The 11,685-nt window shown below is 39.8% G+C and overlaps 1 protein-coding gene across 1 annotated transcript in view; it reads left to right on the top strand.

The window, feature by feature from the left end:
• Positions 1-6,031: 6,031 nt before the first annotated feature.
• Positions 6,032-11,685, top strand: part of LOC139721805 (lipoxygenase homology domain-containing protein 1-like) — a 63,193-nt gene continuing 57,539 nt past the window's right edge. Inside the window, exons 1-6 of the mRNA XM_071633128.1 lie at positions 6,032-6,149; positions 6,886-7,032; positions 7,754-7,926; positions 9,358-9,483; positions 10,560-10,745; positions 11,473-11,647. Of these exons, the coding sequence (XP_071489229.1) occupies positions 6,032-6,149; positions 6,886-7,032; positions 7,754-7,926; positions 9,358-9,483; positions 10,560-10,745; positions 11,473-11,647 (925 nt within the window). The remainder of the gene's footprint in view (positions 6,150-6,885; positions 7,033-7,753; positions 7,927-9,357; positions 9,484-10,559; positions 10,746-11,472; positions 11,648-11,685) is intronic.

Below are 11,685 nucleotides of genomic sequence, written 5' to 3'. Positions count from 1 at the left end.
TTTCTGCATTGGGTTGCCCACCACTGCCCGAACAGGCGCTCGGGCGAATCGCTCGCGGTTGTCGCGCCCGGGACCATTGGTCATAAACATGCATGCCTGTATCCCGTTCTCCCGCTTGAGATTTAATTTCTCCCGCCCTGGCTTGGCTCTGTGTCTCCTGTTTGAAATGATTTCTTACTTTTTGTCTTCGTATGTTGAAAATAAGCCTTAGATAGCACGAGAGAGCATCAAGAACCCTATATAAATTAGAGCTTCCAGGGCCCAAGCTGGCCCTGGACCCCGGCCACAAGGAACTTTGCGCTCGTGATATGCGCTTCGCGCACATCAAGTTGGAGTCTCCCGTTTGCTAGGGGTTTCAGGCGGGAGAATCTCCAGATCAGAAGGTGCGTAGGGTTGGAGTCTCTGGATATCTTGCTTTCATTGAACCTGTTCACAGTGTTGAAGATGACGTGGCTGGCCGGCGGAACCGTGGGGGCTGTGGGGGCTCGGGCCCCCACACTTTTTGTGCACCATACAAAGGAATAGTGGAAGGTGTCATCACTTTGGGCCCCCACACTTTCTTTTTTTAAAGGGAACGTAAACCCAAATACATTGTAGCAATGTGGATTGGGTGAAAGCAGCAACATTGATAGAACACATCAGTGAAAGTTTGAGGAAAATCGGACAATCGATGCAAAAGTTATGAATTTTTAAAGTTTTGGTGTTGGAACCGCTGGATGAGGAGACTACTAGAGATTATGACGTACAATGTATGAGTGGACAACAATACAAAGAAGATATAAAGGAAAATCAACAAAAATTCACTTTTCTAGCATTATGAAAGAGCACTTGACTAACCGCTTTCAGAAAGCAGGGGGAATCTTGTGGTCCACTCATATGTCATATCCTCTAGTAGTCTCCTCATCCAGCGGTTCCAACACCAAAACTTTAACAATTCATAACTTTTGCATCGATTGTCCGATTTTCTTCAAACTTTCACTGATGTGTTCTACTAATGTTGCTGCTTTCACTCAATTCACATTGATCTTTGGGTTTGTGTTCCCTTTAAAGCCGATGGCGATAGTACGTAAGTGGCACTAAATAGAATAGAGATTTTGAAGTGGTAAGGTTAAATGTTTTTCCACTGAAGACCTTTTTTTTTTTTTTTTTTTTGCATGTCAGCTGAAAAAAAACCCCCAGAAATGGAAGGGGAGAGATGAACTGAGGACCTTTTTTTTGCTTTTGTTTTTTGTGGTTTTTTTTGGCTTGTTACAGTAGCTCATGAAACCTGGAAGTGGGCCCCACACTTTTGAAAATGCTCCGCCGGCCCTGGATGAGTCCCGAGAATACTTGGGCAGGTGTCTATAGAAATGCGCGTTATATCGCAAGATCAGTTTGCCCTCAATGGTGGACATGTACATAGTCAACAGGTTTAGGCTCTGCCTCTTCATGTACTGATGTATGCTTGGATTTGTGTAACTGCAACCATGGCATTTGACCAGCCAGAACGTGAAGCATATATTCGCTTGGCATGCAAGCAGATGTGTAGCCAAGTAGGTTCCTGAAATGTTATGGTTAAAAAAACAATTAAGACAAATAATAAAACCATGGAACTGTATACTGTAAGACCGGAAATGCTCCTGTCTAGATCTATACCTTGCAAATTTGGCAGGAGCCAAGATTTGCAAAATTAAAATTGACACAAAATTTGATGTCTAGACCTTGAATGTGTTGTATGAATGCCAGTGGCTTCGTAGTATTTCATGCCACGAAAAAGGCTGTCGGCACCAATCTGCGCAAAGTTCATGACGCATAAATATCCTACCTGAGTGTACATCTTTCTTGGTCTGCAGTAGCCTGACCAGATGCTTTACACTCGTGTACAGCAACAGGGCTGTGTATACACTGTATAGTTTAGCTCTACACTACAGTAGACAATTTTGTACCGGTATACCCAGTCATATTTAATAGGTGTCCGGACAGGTTGTGGGACCGAACGTGTACTGTAAAGTGCATCTGGTTTGACAATGACGCACCTACATACAACTAAACAGTTGTTTGTCAGTGAGGAGCTGCGCGTAAATGCGTACCGGTATTCAAAGTAGAATAAGCAAGTCAGTACGCGAGAGTCTAAGTGTCCAGACACCCAACTCCCCATCCTACTACAGAAAAACATTTGAGTGCAGTGGCAATATTAAACTACATTGTACACATAATACACGACTTGACCGAAAGATCGGTCTGTATCTGTCCGTCGGGGAATGTTCCGCGGAGACTGCGTCTGGCTTCACGGATCCCTCCGGAGGACAGCGTTAATGGCAAAATATAAAAGAGTCCTCCGGACAGACGGATCTTTCTGTCTAATACATGACATACAGTCATGTATAGTACTTTAATAGCAGTCAGAAGATCTCAGCTCCAGTGGGAGAAATGAGGCACGGCATGTGTGTATAATGTTCTTGCTCTTCAGGAAGGGGGATGGACATGGAGGGCTACAGTACAGGAGAGTGGCTTATATGGGTCTCATCATCTTACTTTAATAGGACTACAGACACAGTATAGGAATTGTTTTTAGAGAGTCAGCATACAGTGTACACAGGTCTGAATATTAAAATTGTCTCTTTCATCAAGACACAAACACAGTGGTCAGTAATTAAACCTGTTCTATGCTTTCATACCTCCATAGATGATATGTAATATAATGAAGAAGAGGTTTGCTATGAAATAGAAAAAAAAAACAAATATAGGGCTGCATCACATGTTTCAAACACACTTTATGTTTTGGTTTGATAATGTAAACATTTTCAAAACTTGAAATTGAACAAATGAGAGAATTGTGCTGCTGAGACGGGATGACACTATTGCCTCCACACTAACATTTTATTTTATTAATTTTTTTTTATATAATTGCATTCATGACCGCACCAGGCAAGAAGAGGCAGTGACCTTGGTATTTTAATAATCGAGCCTCTCACTCGTGTGAATTTTAATAATTGAGTCTCTCTAGTACCGGTACACTGTAGGGCCTACATATCGTCTGTTGAGAATGAGAAGGGCTTTAAGTTGTCTCGAACACTATGGGATTTGTGATCACTTAACGCCCTTATCATTCTCAACCGACGATATGTAGTACAGAGCAGTGAAAGCAGATAGTGATCAATCTTTGTAGGCATTGATCAGGTCCCTAAACTTTGTAGCTGCTTAAAGGCATCATTTACCATTTGCAGATAAAACAAAAAACAGCATTAAATGCTTTGAAATACAGTGTAGTTCTAAAATGTGAACTTTTCGGATAGAAACACCCACTGTAAAAGTTTGAATCCGTATAATTGATGTTAAGTATTGCAAAAATACACAAAATATGAACAACACTCAGATAAAAACTGTATACAGTTATAGTCTATTGAGAAATACTATACAGTGTATCTCCTTACATGTATTTTGGGCTTTATTGTGAACATTTTATATGGTAGGATGCTTTGTGATACAACAGGCCTACTGTACACAGATCTATGCATTAAAAATGTGTCATCCTGAAAATGTTTTAAATCACTGCGCCCAAAGGTAAACAGGACCTTTAAATTAATCCTAAACGTACAGTGTATACACTCTGTACATTAGCACTTGTAAGCCACATTCTGTTTGATGCACCACACACCGTACTGTGTTTACTGTACCGTACGTATGAATGATCCTGAAACAGATCATGGTTCTCACTTGTTGCCAAGAAACAGTGTACACTCAATGTACCGGTAATTGATAATTTTATGATCGTAATTGGTGTGATATGAAAGGCAAGGGGAAACTTCAAAAACGTTCCTCAGAATGTTTCCAACATTGATTGTCTCGTTGACAATTTTTACCCCCTTATAAAATGTACAAATGTACAGTTGTAGTTGAAGTACTTTTCAACACACCTGTGCAGTGTGATCAAACTGCCTGTAAAGAATACCAGTATGATTCTGCCCTCCATATAAGGGGTAGACTTGCCTGAACCCTTTCCCATTCTTTGTTGCCCCTGAGCACACAAGTGAGTAGCGCATCGGCAGTAATTACCATTACTGAGCACCATTGATTGCGAGACTGCGTCAGTCCAGCGCTGCATTGATGGTTGCCATGGCAATCGTGCGGCACTCCATCAGGCGCTGGCAGCTCACCCTGTGATAGCGATGCCGTCACTATCTACAGTTTGATTCAAATGCATTGTACATTATACATTGTATGCATGTACACCGGGGCTGTAAAAAAAGACATTATTCAATTTCGTGTCTGACGCATTGTGTTCAAATTTCGCTCCCCTCCCCCATCCCCTGATCTGTATACACTGTAGTGTACCTCTTGCCTATCAAATGGCCATTTACACAGAGCTAATTAAAGGTGATACACTATCCGCACAACATGTGCATGTACGTACAAACTGTGTATTTCCCTTGTATGTGGTAGGATTTAAAGGAGAAGTGATCTATTTGACTTCAAGTTACTACAGATTTTGTGTTACGAGTTAAATTGCAATGTACATGGAATTGTGTATACATTTTCCTGTTCTTGTATTTTTCAGATAGCATGGTACGCTGATCTACACTTGTACATAATGTACCTACTGTTTGTACATATAAAATGTACAGTTAGATCAGGCAAAGATGGGAAGTTCATTTAAAGAGAGTAAATTTTTTAAGATTGAAATTTTTCATTTAATTAGTTTGTTATCTAGGCGCCATATTGAAACAGAAAAAAAAAAAAAAATTCCCAGGCTGTAGTCGCTTTCTTTTCTTTTTCTTCAAAAAGTTCGTCCATGCTACTGTACCATGAAGTTGCAACTGTCAGGTGTACATTGTAGTACTGCACAATCTCTTTTTCTCCCCCAAATTGGAAAAAAAATCTGATAAAAAGAATTAAACAAAATTGTAAAAGTGAGTACATTTAGAGAACACTTTTTAATTTTGTTTTGACTTTTTGCATCTTTTTTTTTTCTCTCTCTAACAAATACACGGTGCACTTGTATGTACGTGCTCACTCTCCACCTCCAATTTTAATTTTGTGAATTTCAGGAGAAGCAAGATTCACGAAATTAAAGTGCACATGAAAGTTCTTGTCTACACTGTACGCATTGAATGTTAAAACTTCTAGGCAACTTGCGAAAATTTAAATACCGTGAAAAAGGTCATCAGCTCCAATTCGCGAAAACTTCATGCCGTGAAAAATATCATGTTTTACAGTACTACACTGTACCTACAGCCCGTGACTATTCGTGCATTGCACTCAGTATTAATTTTTTTTTTTTTTTTTTTTTTTTTTTTTGCGCTGAGCTGGATTAGATGATCATCGCATGCCTTTACAATTTGTAGATCCTTGGATGGAATCAGGACTTTCAGCTTCCTTGTGCATGTTTGAACGTACTGTTATAGCAAGCTGTATTTCCCACCGGTTGGTTTCACCTTCATGCACAAAATGAGAGAAGTTTCCACACTACAAAAACTTCCACTTTTACAGTGTGTTTACATGTTATACATGATACAGGTACGGTACTGTATCCTCAGGTGGAATTTGTTCTCAACTGTCCTTCTCTGTCTTTCCTCTAGATACCTACAATGTACGTCACAGCAATTATACAAATGTACGTACATTTAATATACAATGTACAAACAAATATCTAATTCATGGAGTTTGTCAGGCCTGCCTACATTTGTATTCCCGTTGTACATTCATATTGAATAAACACCTTTTTTATTTTCTCCTTGCTCCTTTTCTGCCATCGACCTGATCGTCTGTACTTCTTTTTCCTTTTCTCCCTCTTTTTTTTCTCATTTTGTCTTATAAAGCCTTTGTATTAAAAAAGTAACATTCTTACTCTTGATCTGTACCCAAACAGACCTATTCAGGACTGATATGTACACACATGATGAACTGAATCTCTACATTATGTACTGTATTAATTCCACCATGCAAATGTACCGCCTTCAAGGAATAAATTTAATGATCTAGACATGGGGTCCTAACGTGTATTTCCACTTTCGTTTCAGGCATTAAGTAGAGGGCGCCATTTACGGGCGTGATGCACAGCTCGGAGGCAGTGCGGACCTGCCTGGCTAATGAGCCGGTGTGGGCCCGTCCTGTCCCAACGAGGGAGCCCCATCCACCTTTTGCTGTCGACCGCCCAAGACCACAATCAGGTGAGGTTTATGCCTTCCTTCATTGTAGTTTAGGCCTACAGTAGGCCCTACTGTATGATACAGGAATTCACTATAAGAGGCAATACTGTATAGTGAGCAAAGAGTTACATCTGTGGACAGACACATGTGTTTGGTAATTGCATCTATTTACCCAAACAAAACTAATTCCATTTTTGATAGAAATAAGCTTGATTTATACCCATGATTAAGAATTAAAGGCAGAGAAAGGAAAGGAAAAAATAAGCCTTGATAACTTTGGATAAAATCAGATAGATAGTACAAATGTTGTATATCAGTGTATTTATTACAGGATCTACTGTATACATTGTATTTGAAGAGCTACTAGAATAACAAACTATACAGTAATTTCATAAACCATGTTTATAATATATTGCATCAATTTTCTTATTTGGTACCTGATTGTAAAATTGTTTATTTATAATGTAGCATTTCTACAGTAGACTACTGTTATGACAAAGTCCGTGGAACCAGCAGTTTTTTTTTTTTTTTCGTTATATCGAAATTTCGGTATAACCGCACAACTAAACAATAAAAATACAGAGCAGATAATGTTGCACCTTGAATTTTTACTTTGTTGTAACCAGAATTTTGTTATAATAAACCTTGTTGGTTATAACTTATAACAGGAGTGCACTGTATACTGAACAAATCTGTTGTCTTTTCACTTAAATGAGAGTATTTCAAACCAATTTTTTTTTCTTTTTATCGTTTCCAGCACCGATTCGGAGACCCACTGCACCCAACAGACCAATGTGGCGGGACTCGCGGTCGAAGGATGTCCCCAAACACCAGAGGAAATTTGTAGTGTCCCTACGCCATACTTCCAATGATAGTCAGCTGAGCAGAACGGCCCCATTTGCAGGTATAGTACAATACCAGACATACACTGTACCTCGTAATGAGCGCTGTAAATATTATAAAGTGCCTATTATAGAACGTTTGTTTACAAAAGTGGATGCATGGAACATGTAGACATGTACATTGTAGATGAATGTACATTGTATGTAAACATGGCATGCATTGCTGTATTTTAAGTGTAGTATTGCCGAAAGTGATTGAAAACAGGATGGATGTGTAAATAATCACTTGATAGCAGTACGAAGAATTTATCAATCGATGATGGAGATACAAGAGGGAAGATCTCTCTTTTTTTTTTCTCAGACTTAACATTAATACAATTTGTAGTTTATAGTGGATACATTTGTACAAAGAAAATTTTGCATGATGCATTTGTTCTAGGAAAAAAAACCCACCAACAACAACAGTACTTTCCTCAGTTAAAGTTTGCTGAGTGCCACAATTCCTGGAAGCTAGACATAAACACGTACTCAGTGTTGTACTAAAACTCACTGTTTTTTTTTTTTTTTTTTTTTTTTTTAATATTGCAAAGGCCATTTCTATTGGAAGCTTTAGGTATACATGATGTCCATATGGGAACTGGAAAATATTTTTTCGAGCTGTGGCAAAAAAACTCTGAAGGATGCAAAGGGGCCCTGATTTTTGCATTCCTTTTGGAGGAAATTGTTGTCTCAATTAAAGTTTTCATTATGTGTGTCATGTTTGTCGTTTATCATCTATCATAGCGAGAAGACTCGACACGCTGAGCGCAGATGCCAGGATGCGGTCCGTGATCTATCCCCGCGTCGAGAACGGCCGAAAGGTCCTCCTCCCCGAATACAACTCATTCAGTGACCCCCACCTGACAGAATACTACGCCAGGAAGTTTGGCGTCTCGTTACCAAAGCCACCAACTGGGGTGAGTATTAGATTGGTCCACCTTGTACTTGTACAATGTATGTTGTTTTGAAGGCCTTCCCTTCTTAACAAAAAGTAAGCTAGCAAACAAACAAGCAAGCAAACAAATTTAAAACAAAAGAGAAAGGAATAATTTGATATTTGTAGGCACCATTTTTTTTGTAGTAGTTTTGAATGAAATTTGAGTATTCAAGGATAGAAGGATGTATTATTTGTATTTTATTTCATAGTTATGCATCATGCCTAGATTTTGAGATGAATGTTGTGCAACTCTGTTAACCATTTCCTTCCTAAGCATTCATTTTAATTTTGTGTATAATGAAGTATTTTTTTCCTATGAGGTCAGAAAAATCTAGTATGGGAGCAACAAAAAGTGATTTGTAATGGCAGATGAATTACTTGTGGTACCTACATGTATTAAAACAAACATCAAAATCAGGGAAAAGTGTTTTCCTGTCAGGATGGCTGTAGAATGCACCCCCCACCCCCCCCCCCCCCCCAAGTAAATAAAAAATAAAAATGTGACCCGCTAAAACAAAATGATCCTAAAGTCGGGCGAGGTCAATTATTTGAAAATTGCATGGCATAATTTCCTAATCTTTCTGCTTTAAATTGATATATAACACATAAAAATAATCGGCTGCGGAGATATCGATGTTTAAAAAAGAGCATGTCAAGACGTCTGGGAAATCACTGTTTCGAGAAAACCACCCTAAGAGTTTTCCTAGCGACGCAATCGCGATCAAGGGACACGCAAGTCAGTTTTCACCTCCGGACAATAGAAGGCAAGCCCTAGCAACTCCCGAAATGCTCATTCAAGCACAGCGTCGGCGGTCTCCTCACCGACCAATCAGTGACCAGGATGCCAGGAGAAGCGGCTGGGCATAGCGCACCCCGCCTGCATGCACCAGTCGACTGGGCAGTGTGTGAGCTTCACGCTTCGGTTAGCGGCAAGCAGCAAACTGACCAATGAGATCACTCTGGTCGTTGTTAGGGGCGGAGCCTATCTGTGACGTTCAATCCAAATTTTGGAACCAGTTTCTGCTTCGTTGAAACGCCAAAAAAACATTGCCCAGAAAAACGCTATTTTTTGGTCTTTCCTTTTACCATTTTGTTTCAAAATTTCGACAGATGATAGAAGATATGTCAGACTACAAGTAAGTTTTGATCAATTTTGATGCTCTGACTTCAAACTCGATTTTCACGGCTTCGACCGTGCGCGACTTTAGGACCCTTTTGTTGTAGCGGGTCACAAATATTCTGTTGATCCGTTGAGGATGGGCTCATTTTGCTACAACAGGCATTTCCCATAGACACTTGCCTGAGTATACTCGGGACTCGTCCTCAATGGGCTAAGAATGTCATAGAATAAACACGTGTTCATATAGATCTGTATTTATTTTATGATTCCCATTTCATCTCCCCCTCACAGAGACGACGTCCCCACAGCGCTGGCAGTAGAATGGGGTCTGGCAAGACAAAGTCTAATGTACCAGAAGTGACCTATCAGGTCAAAGTTCAAACAGGCGATAAGAAGAATTGTGGCACCACAGCCAATGTAAGTACCCCATATTTGAAAGTTTGTGTGTTTCATTTTGTTGTACAGTGTAGCTCAAATTGACACGGTGAGATACATCGTACATTTGTATGGGCACTCAAAGATTATACAGGAAATGAACAAAAGAGGTCAGTATGCCATCATGTGCTGATATCAGCAATAATGTAGCATACATCTGTATATCCCAAGAATATTTCATACGTACAACTACAATTCGAGCTGTTAGACAATTTTGTGAATAGTTGAATTTGCATTTGTGGATGCCTGGCAAAAATGTACTTGATGTGCACGTAAACTCAAATGCAGAATGTACACTTCAAATTGCTTTTGAATGTGCATAAATTTGACTCGGGAATGGATAGAAAACAGAAATATTACAAAATCTGTTTGTCTTATGCACAGCTTCCAGTCCATATTTTGAAATGAATAGGGAAAGCCAACTTGATGTGTTTGATCTCAGAATGCGATAAACTGATAAGGGAACAATTAATCACAAAGGGAACAATGTATAGTACTACAAGGAGGCAGTATGCTATAAACCAGGGAACAATATATATTCACTGGATAATATACCATCCTGGGGGCAATATAAACTCAAGATAATTAATTTTGGGACAATATACTGTAAACGCCATATACTTCTCAAGTTTAAATTTTTGCGAATCAGAAATTCCTGACGATTTCGTGAATGGTTAAATTCGCGATCGTGGAGTCCTGTACTGAACGGAGAAGTGTACACGGGGGCGTCACATTCACGTTGGGATCAGAGTCAATATTGTGCGTGTCTTTAATTTCGCGAATGGCACCTGACTCGAGAAATTCACGAAAATAAAAACCTCGCGAAATATTCGGCGTATACAGTACCAGCCAGGAGGCTACATAGGCCTATTACTTAGGGGGCAATATAACGAAGCAAAGAAAGTGTGGTTAGCAACATAGAACCCAGTGTAATACCAAAATGTGCCCTTAATATCATTTGACAGAGCACATGGATGAGGAGTTGTCTGTTGTTTTTTTCCTCAATCTCCTCTTTCTTTTTATCAATTGGTGAAATTTTGTCTCATTTTTGTCTCCAGGTGACAATTCAGCTCAGGGGAACAAAAGGAAAAATGCCTAAAAGGAAACTGACGGCCACTCCACAGAAGAAGGCCAAGTCAAAGACAAACTCAGGCCTACCTGGGGTGAAATTCTCACGGAACTCCACGAAGACGTTCAAGCTGAAGAGCCACGACCTCGGTGACCTCAAGTCTCTGGTCGTTGAGGTAAAAATCACAAAACCTTCCTTGCTTGTAGGTGGAGGAAACTCTCATTCTCAGATCCTTTTATTGAGGACGAGTCCCGAGTAGAATGTATACTCAGGCAAGCATCTATGGGAAGTATGTGTTGTAGCAAAATCAAACCGTCCTCAGCGGGTTAATGGTTGAGTTAGACTATGGTGCATTGAGGGAAGGTGTGAGGACCATGCATTGATACTGTATACAGATTCTAACTTTATGTCATTGTCAAGGTTTTCTCTATACCTTCTTTGACATTTTGTATACTACCAAAGATACCTGTGAATCAGTGTGCAGGTGGATGGAAAGGGACACATTTCTGGATTTAGTATACAGCAACAGGATTTAGATGTAACACTTGTTTGTATTTCTTGTCATTACATTACTTGTATTTAGAAGTGCTACTCTCCAATTGTAGGTCTCAAGTTACGCCTTCCAATTTTAGGATCAGTAGACACAATTAGAAGCTTCCCATGCACAATGCACATTGATTGACTATTGTCATAATGAAAAAAAAATATTTGATGTACATGTACCTTGTAAGTGCTAAAATATGACCTTTCCACTTATTTGTTCTAATTTCATAATATGTGTAAAGCATACATTATTAAAGAGCCCTTCCCCACCCCCCACCAACACTGCTCATGTTAATGCTCAGCATTTGATCTTCATCAAATCCCTACTAACCTTTGACCTTTTGCCTCTGATTTGGCAGCATGATGGACTGGAGAAGAAGGACGGATGGTTCCTGGAATCCATCGAGGTGACCCACATGCCCAGCAAGAAGTCCTGGATCTTCCCCTGTACCCAGTGGCTGTCCCTCTTTGAGAGTGACTGCCAGCTGAGTAGGGAACTCAGGGCACTGGACGCCAAGAAGTATGGCAAGACAGGTGGGTTATTTAAATTCATAAGGGCGGTGAGTTTCCTC

Source organism: Diadema antillarum, unplaced genomic scaffold (genome assembly GCF_040938485.1).
Source record: "Diadema antillarum isolate AM-2024a unplaced genomic scaffold, OU_Dant_1.0 scf00000150, whole genome shotgun sequence".
Taxonomy (NCBI): domain Eukaryota; kingdom Metazoa; phylum Echinodermata; class Echinoidea; order Diadematoida; family Diadematidae; genus Diadema; species Diadema antillarum.
Note: the sequence above shows the minus strand (reverse complement) of the source record. Positions and strands in the feature narration are given on the sequence as shown.